At 53.0% G+C, this 16,378-nt stretch overlaps 1 protein-coding gene across 1 annotated transcript; it reads right to left on the reverse strand.

Moving 5' to 3' along the window:
• Positions 1-3,868: 3,868 nt before the first annotated feature.
• LOC102064556 (uncharacterized) lies at positions 3,869-8,666 on the reverse strand. The gene is made up of 3 exons (XM_074544300.1): positions 8,289-8,666; positions 5,593-5,658; positions 3,869-5,440 (listed from the first exon to the last, which is right to left on the reverse strand). The coding sequence occupies exons 1-3, from the start codon at positions 8,326-8,328 to the stop codon at positions 4,434-4,436; spliced, it is 1,113 nt and encodes a 370-aa protein (XP_074400401.1). The 5' UTR covers positions 8,329-8,666; the 3' UTR covers positions 3,869-4,433.
• Positions 8,667-16,378: the final 7,712 nt, after the last annotated feature.

Genomic DNA, 16,378 nt, shown 5'->3' on the forward strand with positions numbered 1-16,378 from the left:
ACTGTTTAGCTAAAATAGCTAATGAGCAGGAGCAAAAGCAAGCAGAAGTGAAGCAGAAGTAAGAGCCAGAGAGAGAGAGAGAGCAAAGCAAAAAGGTGAAAGCAGAACTATGCACTGCCCCTACTCAGTGTCCTTGATAAGAAAAACCCAAACAAAACTTTCACACTACAGAGACAGTCTTAAAGGCACAGAACATATGAATGGGGATACAAGCATCGTAACGTCAGCCTAGGACACACGGGTGTCCTGAACAGCGTCATCCCATTGTTATCCTTTTGATACTAATTCTGTTTGGTTTTATTTTATCAGCAGTCCTATTCATTATTAATTGGAGCATGGAACAGCTGACAAGATTGACGTCTATAGTTAATGCACACAACTTGACTGATGTCCTCTACAACGTGCACATCCCCATGACATTTGACACAAGGCAATTAGGAATGACGCCTATGTGTTTTGGAATAATCCTTGATTTCCATTTATGATTTTGTGGAAATTACGTTCGATTTTTAGTGAATTGTTTTAGAAAATAATTTTGTAAAGTTAATGCTTGTATTAATATGTGTTGATTGCTTTTGCTTTCGATTATTTGTGACTGGTTTTAACCATTTAAATATTGTTTATATTTAAATATAATAAAAGACAAGACAATCGTGAGTCACGGGGTCGTGTGAGAGTCTGTCCGAATTTTCCCTCATCTGCCTCACGATCGTCATTGGGGGACCACTGAAGAGAAGACCCCCCCTGTCTTAAATCTCTGGCTCCAAAGGAGAAAGTCATGTGCCTGAGACCTGAGAGCACAGAGCAAAGTTATTGTTCTCACACGTGTTGTTTGCTGTGTGCTACACTGAGCCCAATGAGAAGAAGGGGGCACCGTGCCCTTTGTGCAACAACAGCCTTGGGAGCTGTCCCACCTCTCGGCCTGGCTGGACTTCTCCTGAGTTTCAGGTGGTCCCCCCACAGAAGACCCTCACCTGTTTTACAACCACCGGGACAGACAGACTGAGATGGAAGGAGCCTCTCCATCAAGGACTGAGACATGGAACCCCCATGTGAAAAGGCCCCTCTGCTCCTTCCAAGGACTGGGACTGAAACCCCCAGCCCGGGGCAGGTGTGTGGGGGAGGCAAGCTGACCAAAGCGAGATGTTTGCCTGCAGGTTGTGACCGCTGCACCAAGAAGACAATGGCTTTCGCTTACTGCTGAGAGCATGGACTACCTGTTACATCTATTCCTTATTGTATCTGTTTCCCCTCCCTTGCAATTTCCAATAGAGTTATCATAATCAAAACCTCTGAGTTAGCGAGAGACTTCGAGATCTCCCCGATGTAACAGGCGGATCCATGACTGGACTGGACCAAAGGACTTCGTCTCTACGTTTGGTAGCTCTATCCCCTCTCTCTTTCTCTCTCTCTTTTGTCTCTCTCTTCCCCCATCTTTTTCTCTCCCTTAATCCCTCTATCGCATTTTGCTGTGGTCATTCAATAAAGGTGCATTTGTTTTGATTATCATTGCAAACCCCCTTGTACTGTGTTGGTTCTTTTTGCACCCTGAGATCAAATCCATGAACCATCACGAAACCCATCCCTGAGGACGGATCGTGACACCCCCTGAGGACCCCTCCCCAAATTCCCCCCAAAAGCTCCCCCAGCACCCCCAGACCCCGCTAAAACCCCCTCAAGTTCCCCCCACACCCTCCCCAAATCGCCCCCAAACCTCCTCAAGACTCCTCCCCAAATTCCCGTCACGACCCCTCCAGGACCCCTCACCTGTCCCTGCGCCTCCTCAGCAGCTCCCGGAGCCCCCCGTCCTCTCCCAGCGCCTCCCCCGCTCTCTCCAGCGCCTCCCGCAGGACCCGCCTGAGCCCGGGGCGGCTCCCGGGGGTCCCTGAGGGGGTCCCGGGGGGCGGCGAGGGGGGAGGAGGCGCCCGCTCCATGCCCGGCCCTGGGGTCAGGGGGCGCCGATTCCAGCTCGGCTCTGATTGGCTGGAGCGGAACGAGGAGGGCAGGAGTTTCTGAGGGGAGTTGGCCGGTGATTGGTTGGTTTCGTAGAGGGCGCGGTGATTGACAGTAGATGGGCGGGGGAGGCAGGCTTTGCCGAGGGGAGGCGTGTGGTGATTGGTTTGATAGAGGCAAAGAAGGCGGGAGTTACAAAGGGGAGACACCCGGTGATTGGTTGGTTCAGCTTAGGAGAGGTGGGAGTAGCTGAGGGGAGGCACGCAGTGATTGGTTGGTTTGGGGCGGGCTGCGCTGTGATCCATTAATTTGGGAGATGAAGCGTGGTGATTGGATGGTTTGGAGCGGGGCACGTCGCTATTGGCTGGGAAATGCCCAGCATTTTTTACGGAACAAACCCCATTTTTTGGGGAAAAAGTCTTGGATTTTTAAGGAAAAATTCCCAATTTTTGCAGCAGACACATTCCCAGATTTTTTGAACCCCCGTGACGCCAAATAACCCCAAAATACTCGAAATAAACCCCAAGGAACCCCAAAAAACCCCAAACAAATCAAGATAATCCTTGGGAAACAAACAAAAAAGTCAACCTAAACCCAAAAATCCCCAAATGATATCAAGTACACCTAAAAAAACCCCATATACACCAACATAAACCCCAAGAACCCCAAATGATTCCAAATAAACCCACATAAACCCAAATAATCCCAAGCAAACACAAATACTTCTAAATACACCCAAATAATTCCAAATAACCCCAAAACAACAGAAATAAACCAAGTAAAAACCAAGATAAACCCTAAATAGTCCATAAATAACCCCAAATAAACCCCAAATAAAGCCCAGTTCCTCCCGTCTTCACCCCAAACCAGACCCCGAGCAATCAAAACGCGTGGCACTGATGACATTGCACTTGCTGGGCACAAATTCAGAGCACTGGCCCCGCCCAGCGATTTTCAGCCAATCAGCGCCCGGCCGGACTCTGACTCATCACTTGCCAGCCACAGACCAAGGCCTCTCACTGCGGTAAACAATCACAGACAGCGCGCGGTAATTTCCAGCCAATCAGAGCGCGTCTCGCTGATGACTCATCAGTTACGAGGAGCGGAACTTGGTGAAGGAGGGGAAGGTGACCCTGGGGATGGGCTGGGGACCCCAAATTAATCCAAAACGGGGTCGGGACCCCAAATCGGAGAAGGAGGGGCCTGAAGCCCCTAAAACCAAACAATGGGGAGGGGATTGGGGGAACGATCGGAAAGGGGAGAGTGGGGAAAAGAGGGGGGTGGGAGACCAAAATTGAGCTGGGAGGGAGATGGGACCCCCAAATTGAGGTGGGAGGGGGATGGGATCCCAAAACTGAGCTGGGAGGTGGATGTGACATCCCAAATTGAGGTGGGAGGGAGGTGGGACCCCCCCAAACAGGATGAAGGCAATTTTGTTCCTGGAATATGTAAAGTACTTTATGGATATGCAAAAAGTCGATAAATATGCAACAGGCTGATGTCATGGGAGACAAGGACAATTGAGCAAAAGTTGTTATGGCCACCAAGACTCCCCTAGTTATTTTCGGGGACACCCCTAATTAGTATGGTTTTCATTACATCAGCCTCTTGTATATCCATAGACCCTCATGCATATCCATAAACTAATTTACATATTTTAGGAACTATATTACACGGCCCATCCTTGGGGGTGTCTCCCCATTTCAGGAGCCTCCACTGAAATAGAAAATGTAAACTCCCTTGCTTTTACTACTACTATTATAATTATTAGTAGTAGTAGTAATAAAAATAATAATAATAATATACTATAAAAATATTCAATACTTTTGAAATTAATGAGCTCTCAGGCAAAGATATGGGAATAGAAATAACAGTTCTTTATTAAGAAGAATTAAAAATACAAATGCAGTAGTACAACAAAAAAAAAAAAAAAACAGTGAAAGAGTCAGAATCCTCCGGGAATCCAGTGAAACAAGTTCATCCTCTTGGAATACAGTGGGAATAGGGCTGATCCTTTGGGAATCCATTTCTTAACTCTGAAAGGCAGGTGAAAGGCAGGGCCATGGAATTTTTACAGGGTATCCAAAAGGTGGAGTTGGGGTTGGGGTCAGGGGAGGAGTTCTTAGCATCATAAGGAGGGTGAGATCAAATTCCTGACTCTTAGCAACAGCAGCACTCCACACAGAACGCATCCCCAAATCCTCAATTCCCTCTAAAACAAATGAGAAATTATGGAACTTCAGATATATTCGATGAATTTCCTTCATTTAAACGAGTTTGGGGTGTTTTTAAAGGATGAAGGTGAAGCAGAGGAAAATTAAGGCCAAACCAAAAGGCGAAGCAGCCAGGTGTGTTCCCAACATGGATCACAGGGAATGTCAGTGACCAGGGCTGTGCCCAAAGTGCCTCCTCCAGTGGGGGATGGAGCTGGAGCAGCGCACGAAGCTCTGCCCGCACTCGGGGCACTTGCAGGGCTTCCCTCAGTGCTGCCTCCGTTGGTGTTGGGTCAAGGCAGAGCTCCTGGAGAAGCTCTTCCCACACTGGGGACACTCGTAGGGCCTCTCCCCAGTGTGGATGCGCCGGTGCCTGATGAGGGTGGAGCTGTGCTTGAATCCCTTCCCGCAGTCGGGGCAGCGGAAGGGCCTCTCCTCTGTGTGAATCCGATAGTGCAGGAGGAGATGGGAGCTGGTCGGAAACCTCTTCCTGCATTTATCACACTCGTACGGCCTCTCCCCTGTGTGGATGCGCTGGTGTCTGATGAGGTGGGAGTTGTACTTGAATCCCTTCCCGCAGTCGGGGCATTGGAAGGGCCTCTCCTCTCTGTGACTCTGATAATGCCGGAGGAGAATGGACCTGGTTTTAAACCCCTTCCCGCACTTGGAACACTCGTAGGGCCTCTCCCCAGTGTGGCTCCTCTGGTGTGTGATCAGGCTGGAGCTCTGGCTGAAGCACATCCCACACTCGGAACACCTGTACGGCCTCTCCCCAGTGTGGGTCCTCTGGTGCTCGTTCAGGATGGAGCTCCGGCTGAAGCTCTTCCCACACTCTCCACATTCATAGGGCTTCTCCCCAGTGTGGATCCTCTGGTGCCTGATCAGCTGGGAGCTCTGGCTGAAGCTCTTCCCACACTCCCCACACTCGTAGGGCCGTTCCCCAGTGTGGATCCTCTGGTGCACAATCAGTTCGGAGTTCCACCTGAAGCTCTTCCCACACTCCTCGCACATGTGGGGCTTCTCCCCATCATGGAGCTGCTCATGGAGCACCAGCTCCGAGCTCTGGCTCCGTCTCCGGCTGCCTTCCCGGCCCAGGCTGGCTCTTTCCCCCTCAGATCCCCGCCAGCTGCGTTTGCAGCCCCTCCTCGTGCGGCATCTCCGGGGCTTTTCCTCCCCGTTGGCTTCCTGCGCCGTGGAGCCGCTCAAAACGGCCTCTTCCACCAGGTTCTGCCGCGGGCATTTGTCCTCCCTGCTCTCCATGCTCAGCTCCTGCTCTGGGGGAAGAAGGACAAGGACAGGATGGGATTTGCCTCCATGCCACAGGCAAGGGCAAGGAGATCCCCCAGGGCTGAGCTGCAGCCGGGGCCGTGCTGGGCTGGGAGATGGAGCAGCACAGAGGGGAAAGGGGCACTGACTTCCTCCCCACCTGCCTCAGTGTCCCGGGGCATCTTCCTCTTCCTCGCAGCCTCCCTGGGGTTGGCAATGGGCAATCCTGGTTTGGGGAAAACAAGGGATGAGAGCGTTTGTAGGAGTGTCGGGGGGTAGGACGGTCAGGACGGACGGAGATGAGAGAGCTCTGCAGCCAGGGCGTGGAACTTGCGGTTTATTGCAAAGAGCCTGGGTGCAGGGCCCTGCTTGGAGCTGCCAGGCACAGCTCGGAGCAGGCCCGAGGGAAGAGAGGGGTAGAGAGGATGAGAGGGTAACAGAGTAAGAGGAGAAGAGCGTAAGAGGGTAAGGGTCCCAATACAATACAATAAATTTTCTTCTGTGTTGAATATTCTATTTCTCACTTAGCAGACTAGTACACAATACAAATCCTACAGCATTTACATACAGCCTGTAAAAGTCATTACATCACCATACTGTGTTACATTTTAAACCCTAAAAACTCCTCTTTGGATCCCTTCTGCTGAGCCAGTAGAGTCTGCTCCGACCCTTGGATCTGTCTGCAAGAAGAGCGAATTGTTTCATGAAAAGGGGATTACCTTCAGTCGGGCCACACCATTGTTTGCCAGTTGTTCACTAACTGATGTATCTCAAAGCTTGCTTTCATTTCAATCTTCCTTACACTTTCTATATTCTCAAAGTCTTTTGCCAGACAATCATATTTATAAGGCTTTCCAGTTTCATCTTCCCCAACACACATTGAGTTTGAAGGTCCCTGTGCCCGAGTCCATCTCTAGAATCCCTGGCCACCTGAGCTCCAGAAAAACCTCCCAAAGACCAAGATTCAGCCCTGAAAAAGCCTCCCAGGAGTTCCCCGTCCCTCGTCCCTCCTCTCTGGTGTTCAGAGGTTCCCCCCTGTCCCAACTGCTGGGGGTCACGCTTGGATTGGGGGTCCCCCTTCTCCTCGCTGCCCGCCCTGCCCAGGCTGCTGGCAGTCCCAGCAATGCCAGAAGCTCCCCCCGCTTCGCTCTCCCCATTTCGGGATGCCGGGGCTGTTTGGGCTCCCGGGCTCCCTTCTCCCCTCATTCTCTGCTCGGGGCTGCAGCGGTTCCAAGGAGTCTCCCCTGCCCCTCTCCAGGCTCTTGAGGCTCCCGCCAATGGCGGCGCTCCCCCCTCTCTGGGCTCCCCACTTTGGGCTCCTGGCGGACACAGGGCTCTGCTCCTCCAGGCTGCCTCTGCCGGCAGCCGCCACCGGCACCTCCCGGTGTCCCCCCAAGGGGCCTTTTCCGCTCAGCCTTGGACTGCTTCATTCTCCAAACATCCCCAAAAATGCAGGGACTCCCCGGGATATCGGGGCCCAGCTCCCCCTCCCCGCTCACGAGTGCGATGGGGGGGCGATGATCCCATAGGTAGGGGCTGCCAATTCAGGCAGGGATCGACGGCCTGGTTCCCTCAGCTCAGCCTCCATCTGCCTTTGTCCCTCCTCTTCCTCTTCCTTCCACTCCTCCTCTTCCATCCCTCCCCCTGCTCCTCCTCCCTAACCCCACCTCCTCCTCCCCCTCCATCCCTGCCCTTCCCTGCCTCCTCCTCCTCCCCCAGCAGCAGCCACACCCTCGGGGCCCCGTTCCCGCAGCCCTCGCAGCCGCGGCAGGAGCGGGGATGGAGCAGGGACAGGTCGGGATGGGCAGCGCGGGGCTCTCGGCTGCTCCAGCCGCTGCGGGCGGGGGAACCCGGCCCGGGCCATAGGAGAGGCAAACTGGGAAAACTGGGGGAACATCACAAAGCTAAGGATGCAGCAGAAAATGGAGCTGAAAGAGTTAACATTAAATACCAAACGATGAAAAAATGGAAATTCCAAAGTTTACGGCAGAGGAGAAAAAAGAATTAAAAAAAACAGGAAGGGAACAAGATAAATCCGGGAAATGGAAACTTCTTGATAGAAGACAATTTCTTAATAAAATGTGCTTCTAAGAAAATAATAGAAGACATGCATCAAAAAAACCACTGGGGTACTCAAGCTTTGCGCGATCATTTTTTAAGGAACTATGGGTGCACTGGGATTTTGGGAGTTGCATAGGAAGTAACTGAAAGATGCTTAATTTACAATACGATAAATAAAAAGGTGAAGAGGAAAACAGTATTAGAGGTCATGAGGTAGCTCATCGACCATTTCGAAGTATCCAAGCAGAAGTTTAGATTTGTTAGGCTCTGGATTTATTTGTAAAAAATCCCATTTAATATAGAAGAGAATATGCCATATATTAGACAGGGGATTTTAGAAGAATAAAAATCTTTGAAGTATCACAAAGACCCGAGAAAAAACAAGAAAATAAAAAGGGAAATGAAAGGGAAGGGAATAAGAGGAAAAATCAGAAAGAGTGAGATCCTCTGCAGCTCTTGCACCCTCCGTTCGCGGCCGAGGCGCCTGTCCCGGTCCCGGCTCGCTGCCCGCCTCAGCTCCGCCTGCCCCGCTTTCCATCCCAGCTGCGGCCTCACTGCCCAGGGCAGCTCCACCCGCCCCGGCGCTCTCGCTCAATTTGTGTGCCCTGCTCCCACTGCCTGGCCCGCGGCCGCTCTGCCGCCCATGCTGGGCAAGATGGGGGTTGCTCTGTCCTGCCGCCTGCTCCGAGGTCACCGCGCCCACCGCACCCAGGGGGGGTCCCAGCCATCCCATCCCCGGCTGCCCTGCCCGTGCCACCTGCGCTGGGCACCGCCGCTGCTGCCGGGCTCTCCCACCTGCCTTTGCTCTGACGGGACCTGCCGGAACAGCCGCCATCAGCCATGCGGGGGCTGCCCACGCTCCGCCTCGGGCTCCACGGGAAGATCCCCCTCTGCCGATTCCGGCAGCAGACCCTGCCCACACTCCCACCGAGCCTCGGCGGGATATCCTCCCCTGACCCCGCCCTGCTCTGAGTTACGTCCCCTTGGTAACCACAGCTCCGGCTGTTCAGGGAAACTCTCTCTCTCTCTACAGGAAGCACCTTATCCAAACACTAGGAGCTCAGTTAAAAGGCAGCCCTCTCCAAATTATTTCTCAAAACACAGGAGAAAGGCCATAGAAGGTAAAAAAGTGAAAGAGTCAGATGAAGGGATTGCTCTATTTCCGTTCAGAGAGGTTCCCATGGGAGGGATGCGCTGCCCCGCCCCGCAGGAGCCACCAGCTCCCCTGCCGGCCGTGCCCGGAACTGCACCCAAGGGGAAAGCGCCGCAGCCCAAAGGCCGGGACTGGCTCCGGGCTCTGTTTGCTGTCAGTGCCACAGCTGTTGGTGTTTGTTTGCTTTATTATACACACTAGTAAAGAACTGGTATTCCTATTCCCATATCTTTGCCTGAGACCCCTTTGGTTTCACTAGATTAAAAATGAAGAGGGAGGGGATTTGCATTCTCCATTCCAAGAGAGGCTTTTTCTGCCTTCCCGAGCAGACACCTCTCTTGTAAAGCAAGACAAGCACCCACAGGCACTGAGGGGGCTGCAGGAGGGGCACAAGAAGGCCCTGCAGCACTTGGGCACAAAGGCACAGCCGGTGAATGCAAGAAGGGAGCAGCAAAAGGCCAAGCTGAAGGCAAAGACCATGGCACAGTTCCTACAGCCCCTGAGGGATCAACCCCAGGGCCCAAGGGGGCCCCAGCACCCAGGGCACGGCTCGGCCACAAGCACCTGGCAGAGGCATTGCCCTCCTCGGCAGGGGAGAGCCCACCCAAACAGCCCCTGGCAAGGAACCAGGGCTCCAGCTGCACGGCACAAGGACACTGCAAGCACAGACAGCAGCACCCTCAGCACCACCAAGTCCACCCCTTGATGGACATGGATTGGCAGGGCTGTCACAGCTCCCATCACACCAGGGACCCTCCACACTGCAGCCCTTGAGAACATTCAAGGTGGGTCTGCATTGAGAGGAGGCATTTCCTGATGGACACAGGGGCCTCTCAATGCACTCTGAATCTTAGACCTAAGGGGGAAATTAGTAAAGGAATATTTTAATTTTTAAGGGAATGAGTGGGAAAGATGAGCAGGTATGATTTGTTCAACCACTATTAGATGCTATGGTGGATCGGTTTGAATTAAATGAATTGCTTTTTCTTCCTCCTGTGGTTGTAATTAACTAGGAAGGAATTTGTGAGCTGGATTTTAATACTGTAAAAGGGGATACAGAGGCTAGTTGTTTTCTACCTCTAAGTGAAAAGATTGACAAGGCCTATGCTGAAGTGAACCCCAAAGCGGGGCAGTCCCAGGGAAAGAGGGAAAATTAGATATGGAGCCTCTACAAATTCCTTTAAAGCAACCAGGACAGGTGGTTTCCAAAACCAATACCCTGTTCCAAGAGAGGGAAGGAAGGGCTCACAGTCCGGTATTGAGCCCCGGTTAAAGGCAGGGCTTTTGGAGCCAAGGTTGGCTCCCTAGAACACTCCTATCCTGCCAGTCAACAAACTGGATGGATGGACAAGAGAAGGAAACAAAGAATTTTCAAGTGTTAAAATCAAGATTAACTGAGGCGGCTGGCCTGGGCCTTCCAGACAGGGAAAAAGAATTTGAATTATAGGTGGATGTTAAACAGGGTCTTGCCAAAGGAATTCTTGTGCTAATATATTCAACTCTATATAGGATCTCCTACAGTTCAAGTCTGGCATCAAGTTAAAGATCTGACAACCAAAAGCCTCTACTTGGATGAGCAGGGCTCAGTTATAACAGTATGAAACTTGTTCAATGGCACAGGAGGACTCAGAACTGAGGACAGGGCAAGGGTTTAACCCAGCCTCCTGTTTGAACAGCCTGGAGAGGGGCTGGCAAGGAACCCAGGACTGCACTCAAGGGACAGAGCTCCAGACCCAGGCTGGGACAGATTGATGATGGGACATCTCCTGGCCTGAGGGAGAAAACGTGTTCCTGGATGGCTCTGCAAGGGCAGCAGAAGGGAAAAGAGCTACAAGACAGGCTGTTATTAAGGAAGGGGAATCAGACACAGCCCAGGTCACCGCCCCATGCTCAGCTCAACCCGCCCAGCTCTGGGTGCTTGTGAGAGCCTGGCACTGAAATGCCCTGAGCAGGAAGGCTTCAATATCTTCTGCTGACACCATGGCACCTAACACGGGGGCAAAAGCAATTCTCACTGCTTCAGCAACCACTGGAGCAGATATCAAGGGATATTCTCCCACAGGAAGCTGGGCTGGCACACAGCCTGCCCTGGCACTTTGCTGCTGCCAGCACCCAGCCAGGACATCGGCTCCTGCCCAAGGAGTGCAAAGCAGCACCACTGGTGGCCAAGGGGCCCATGCCAAGTGTCCCTGAGGCCACAAACAGCCGCCAGCACAGCTCAACACGGGGGGACCCCTCAGCCTGGCCTCAAGGGCTCTGAAGCCCCGGAGATTTGCACTTCCCGCCCGCAGCAGGAGGATGGGAGGCCGCCCCTGAGCCTGCCCTGAAGGCAACGCAGCAGCAGCCAGGGCTCCACAGCAGGCCAAGCCCCTGCGCCTGCCCACAGATCCTCGGCTGGAGTCCTCTGCAATCCTGGCCACCCTCCTCTGCCATCTCCAGCCACTGGGGCCAAGCCTTGCTGCCACTGCTGCAGCTTCAGCGCTGGCTGGGCCTGCTCTGCCACAGCTGCTGGGGAACACCAGGGCACAATTCCACTCTGGGGCTCACTGACACCCACACTCTGGCCTGCCTGCCATTGCAGTGCTGCAAAATGTACCGATTTCGGTTATTTTAAACCTTATTTCTCTGCTCAGGCTTGGTTTGTCTTAGCCTTGGGGAAAGGAATTTTAAAGGTTTTTTTTAAGGGGTGTTACACCACTCAATGGAGATGAGTTTAACACCTGAACAGACTGGGAACAGCCCAAAAGACACCCACAGAGATAAGGACCAGCAACAAAACATCAACTTGCCCAGCAGCAAACAGCAACCAACAGCTACCCCAGACACTGCCCCAGGCAGAGCTGGAGACACCTGGGCTGGAAAAGGCTGAGAAGGAAATCCAGGAGTGTGGAGACCGAATTCACATCAAAGGGGAAGGAATCCGGGTCCAACAGGAAACCAAATACTAAAAACTTACACAGCTTGGAAGCAATGAACATTAAGGCAGTGGATTTAGATTGGTTCACACTACATAAAGTCTAGGATAAAACGAGTAAAACTCACATGGCATGGAATGATTTTCTCCGCACAGCTGAGCTATTTGTGAAAGAATTTACTTCTGTTGCACATGCAGGCCAGAACCAAGGAATGCCTTGACTCTCTAACACTAAAGAGATTCTTTCAGCGACAAAATAACGATTTGAGAAAAATTTTGCGTAATATTCCCACTTTACATTTTTAGGAAGGTTTGGGACAGAAGTGTGAGAATCAAGTTTGGGTCTGGGTTTTTCCACGTTCGCCTTTATGTCGCATTTTGCAAAATTGAAGAACTTTAACCATTATACTTTTCTGGTAAACAGTTAATAATTTATTTTGAAAAAGCAGATTCTGGTGGGGCACATGTGACTCACCAGATGGCTGCCCTGGAAGAGAAGCTCCATTCCAGGCAGCCTACAGAGGAGCTTTAGAAATGCAAATGAACACTGCTGGGCAAAGTGTGGACAATGCACCTGGGTCTCTTGCCTGGGGCAGGAATTGGGCTGATTCCCTCTGCCCCTCACCCCAAGCTCTGCCTGCTGGCACTGATGGAATTTGCACAGCTCAAGGCAGAGCCCAGGGGGAGGATATCTGACCCTGCAACACAAACGGGTGAAGCCGCAAAGGGAAACAGCAAATGGAGAATGTTGGGAAAACTTCACTATAAATAATTGGGGGGAATCATCCCTCTGCCCACTCCAACATGTGCTGGCACTGTCTGTGTTATATAGGGTATATTAGAGCATTGGGAATTTTTTGCTACCAAAAATTCAAGGAAATCAGTTGGGAATCCGAGGATTTGATGATTTAGTTAGACAAAAGCAGTCAATTGATGCAGCCCTGGCTGGAGAGAGCGGCCAAAAATGGGGAAAACCTGAAAGGCTACCAGAACAAATCCTACAACACCATGGACCAGGCCCTGGGAACCCGAACCAATTCATATCAGGAGCCACAGAACCCATTTCTCATTTCAATGGCATCATTAGATTACAAGCTGTCCTCGAATTAACAACCAACCAGACAGCTCCAGCTCCTGACCTTCCTGCCGACCAATCCACTGAAATGAGGAACAGTACACTTAACCATGGGATGGGATCAGATCATCTGTTAGCAGAAAAAGGAGGAGTTTGTGGAAAATTACATGACACAAACTGCTGTTGGCAAATAGATGACAAAGGAAAAGTGGTGAAATAGATAACAAAGGAAATAGGAAAGCAGCTCATGTACGGATTCAAATGCGGAAAGAATGGGAATGGGACACGGTTTTGTGGCTCCCCGGCAGACCATGGGTTAAACGAATGCTGTTTCTCCTCTGATGTGCTACAGCAACTCGCAGCTTTTCACCATGCTCCACACCTTGAGAGTGCAGCTCATACAGCAGGTGAGCTAGGGGCCAGGGACTCGTAGCTAAGGAAGTAATGGGCGAAACCACCAGCTTCCATAAATGTTACTAATTAACATGGATTGCTGCTCACAGAAAGTCCCGCTAAATTCCTGAACTTCCAGAAGAACAAGGATTTTACAGAGCCATGAATATCGGCTGTTTTACGAAAGTGGGGGTGCACATTAACGAGGACATGCACTTGGCAGATCGGGAGGTCTGAACCTTCCAAGCACCTCAACCAGTGGGCAAAGGGAGAGGGAGATGAGGCCGGGAAAATGAGAACAAAAAGGAGGCTGCGAACTACAACAATGGCAGAGAGCGCATGGCAAATGCCCCACGGCCTCTCTCTCTGCTCAGCAATAAAGTCACTTTTACAGGACTCCTCTGTCTCCTCTGGGCACAGAAACCTCCGGCCACGGGAATTTCCTGCACAGCCCCGGGCACGGGGCAGCCCCTCTGTCCCAGCCACAGCAACCGGGCCGAGCCAGCGCTGCTCCGGCAGCGGCTCCAGCCGAGGCAGCGGCCGCAAGGAGACCGCGGGCAGCCGCTCCCGCAGCGCCCTCACGCCAGCGGCAACACGGGCCGGACACGGCACAACGAACCCGCCCGAGCCCCCTGACGCCCCCGAGGCCCGCAGCCAGCCCCGAGTCCCCGCACAACCCAGCGCGGCTCCCACCTGCGCTGCGGCCGCCTCCGAGCTCCGCCGTCGCCTCAGCGCACTCCGGCCGCTGCCGCCACCCACGGGCCCGCACACACGCTCCGAGAACGGCGCCACTGCCCAGCCACGGCCGCCCTCAGCCACGGCCGAGACCCTACCCTGCTCCGCTCCCACCAATCAGCGCGCCACAACCACGACTGACGGCACCATCGCCCAAACACAGCCAGGGGCGGGCTCTGCGCACGACACAGCCCCGCCCCGCGCTCTCTGGGCCCCCTGGGCTGCGTGAGGGCAGAGCCGGAGCTGAGGAACAGCCCTGGAACGGGCCTGGGCCCGAGGGGATTGAGCTGAAAACACAAACTTCTCCGCAGCTCCCGGCACAGCTTTCCCGGCACTGCGGCTCCGGTGGCTCCGGCTCAGCGGGAAGCCCTGTAGCCTCACTTCTCCTACCCTTAATTAGGAGCATCAGTGCATCGCTTTGATTTCCCACAAAAAGAAAAAACCGCCCCAAAGCCCTGTGGATGAGTGGGGGAAGGGAGAGATTTCTGGCAAAAACTCCCAAAACTCAGAGCAGGATAATGGCAAGTAAGTGAAGAGCCTTACATCCAGCTTTCCCCCACGCCTCCCTCCTTCCAGCCTCACCTCCTACCCCGGCAGTGCCGCAGACAGGGAATGGGGCCGGGCTCAGTTCATGCCCCGGGGCTTCTCCCTCTGCTCAGGGACAGGAGTCGTTCCCCTGCTGCACCCTGGGCTCTCTCCCACCAGAGACTTCTCCAGGAACTTCTCCAAGCTGAGTCCATCCCACGCGGCACAGCCCCCTCCACGTGCAGCAGCGTGGGTCACTGTGCCCCGGGGTCAGTCCTGCCGGGACAGGCTGCTCCAGCGGGGCCCTCTGGCCATGGGGTCACAGCCTTCTCTCAGGCATCGCCGTGCTCAGCGTGGCTGCTCCGGGGGCTGCAGGGGGATCTCTGCAGCCCTGTGGATCTCTGCATCTGGCACTGGCGTATTTGGAGGCACCAGGAATAGGCTGAGCTCTGCCTGAAGCTCTTCTCACATTCCCCAAACCCTTCCCAGCACAGGGAGTGTTTTATCTCCCCGGGTTGGGTTTGCAGCCCCTCCTCGTGTGGAATCTCTGGGCCTTTTCCTCCCCGTTGGATTCCTGCACCGTGGAGCCGTTCCAAATGGCCTCTTCCACGAGGTTCTGTGGCAGGTTTTGTTCTCCCTTGTCTCTATCCACAGCTCAGTGCCTGGGGGAGGAAGGACAAGGAGAGGAAGAGACAGGGAGAAGGGCAAAGGAAAAGGCAGGAGGAGAGCAAGGAACAAGAAGGAACAAGGGAAGAAGGAGATGGGAAAGGAACGTGGATGGATGTAGGACAGAATGAGGAGAAGAAGGAGGGCGGACAAGGAGAAGATGGGATTTGCCTCCATGGCAGAGGGAAGGGGAAGGAGATCCCCACAGTCCATCCCTGGCAGGATGGCGTTGGCAGTGAGGCTGTCCTGCAGCGATGCTGGGCTGGGAGATGGAGCAGCAGAGAGGGGAAAGGGGCAGTGATTCCTCCTGCCCTGCCTCGCTGTCCCAGCCTGGAGCGTCCTGGCGCTGCCGAGGCCCTTGGAGCGTCCGGCACTCCGGAGCCCGAAGCTCACGGCTGCTTTATAAAGCTGACAAAGTCGGCAGGATGGGTCTGGGTATGATCTGCAGCAAACTGGGTTTATTGGTACAGGAACAGGGCACAGAGCTGAACAGGGCCCAGGGACAAAGACAGGGTTCAAGCTGAGGGCACAGGGGGTTTTTATATGGGGTAGTGAGGGTGGAGCTGAGGGTCAGGGTCCAATGGATATGGGGGAAAATGGGGCAAAGGAGGGGTTAAGGGTTGGGTCAGCTAATGGAGAAACAGGGGCAGAGGAATGCAGTAAATTAGGGCCAATGGAGGGACAGAGAGGGAGAACATTCTAGGGACTAACCAGGGATGGGTAATAGGGGTTGAACTAGGGTAATTAGGCCAACGGGCAAATGGGGTAACATAACTTTCCATAAATCAGCATGTGCCTACAAAGATCTATGGGAGAAGCAAGCTTCTCACCATAACCTTGAAATCTATTCCTCTTCTTGGGGACCAGTCCCCCATGGGTGGGAGACTGAGACTCCCATGGCCTCCACAGCAGTGCATTTTCCTTTTCCTTGCAGCCTCCTTCTCCTCCGTCCAGACAAAGTTTAGGATTGACAAATCCTGGCTTTGAGGGAAGATAAAGGGGTGAGCACCTTGGGTTTTGTGAGCAATGAGCCTCACTCTTTAGAATTTTTGAAAGTTTAATAAAGAATAATAAGGGACAAATCAGTAACAGCGCTGGGTGCTTGGCGATGGCCAGAGGCACACCGGTTAACCACAGCAACTCTTCTTGTCTGGTTTTCCCATTGTATTGTTCAAATACATATTCATAATGGTTATACACATTCATACATTTCTTTGAACTCATTTACATGTTCCTGGAATTCTTTAGGTTGGTTTGACCCCCAACTCACCGTTTTAGAGCACGTGCAGGAACCATGGATTGCTGTTTTGAGGGCTGTGTGTCACTGCCTCACAAGGGCCCCTGTTCTGTGGTTTCAGCAGGTGACAGTTATTGACAGTGGAAGGGTCAGTGGCAGGGGTCCTCATCACATCCCTTCCTTAAAT

This window comes from Zonotrichia albicollis, chromosome 7, assembly GCF_047830755.1.
Source record: "Zonotrichia albicollis isolate bZonAlb1 chromosome 7, bZonAlb1.hap1, whole genome shotgun sequence".
NCBI classification, from domain to species: Eukaryota; Metazoa; Chordata; class Aves; order Passeriformes; family Passerellidae; genus Zonotrichia; species Zonotrichia albicollis.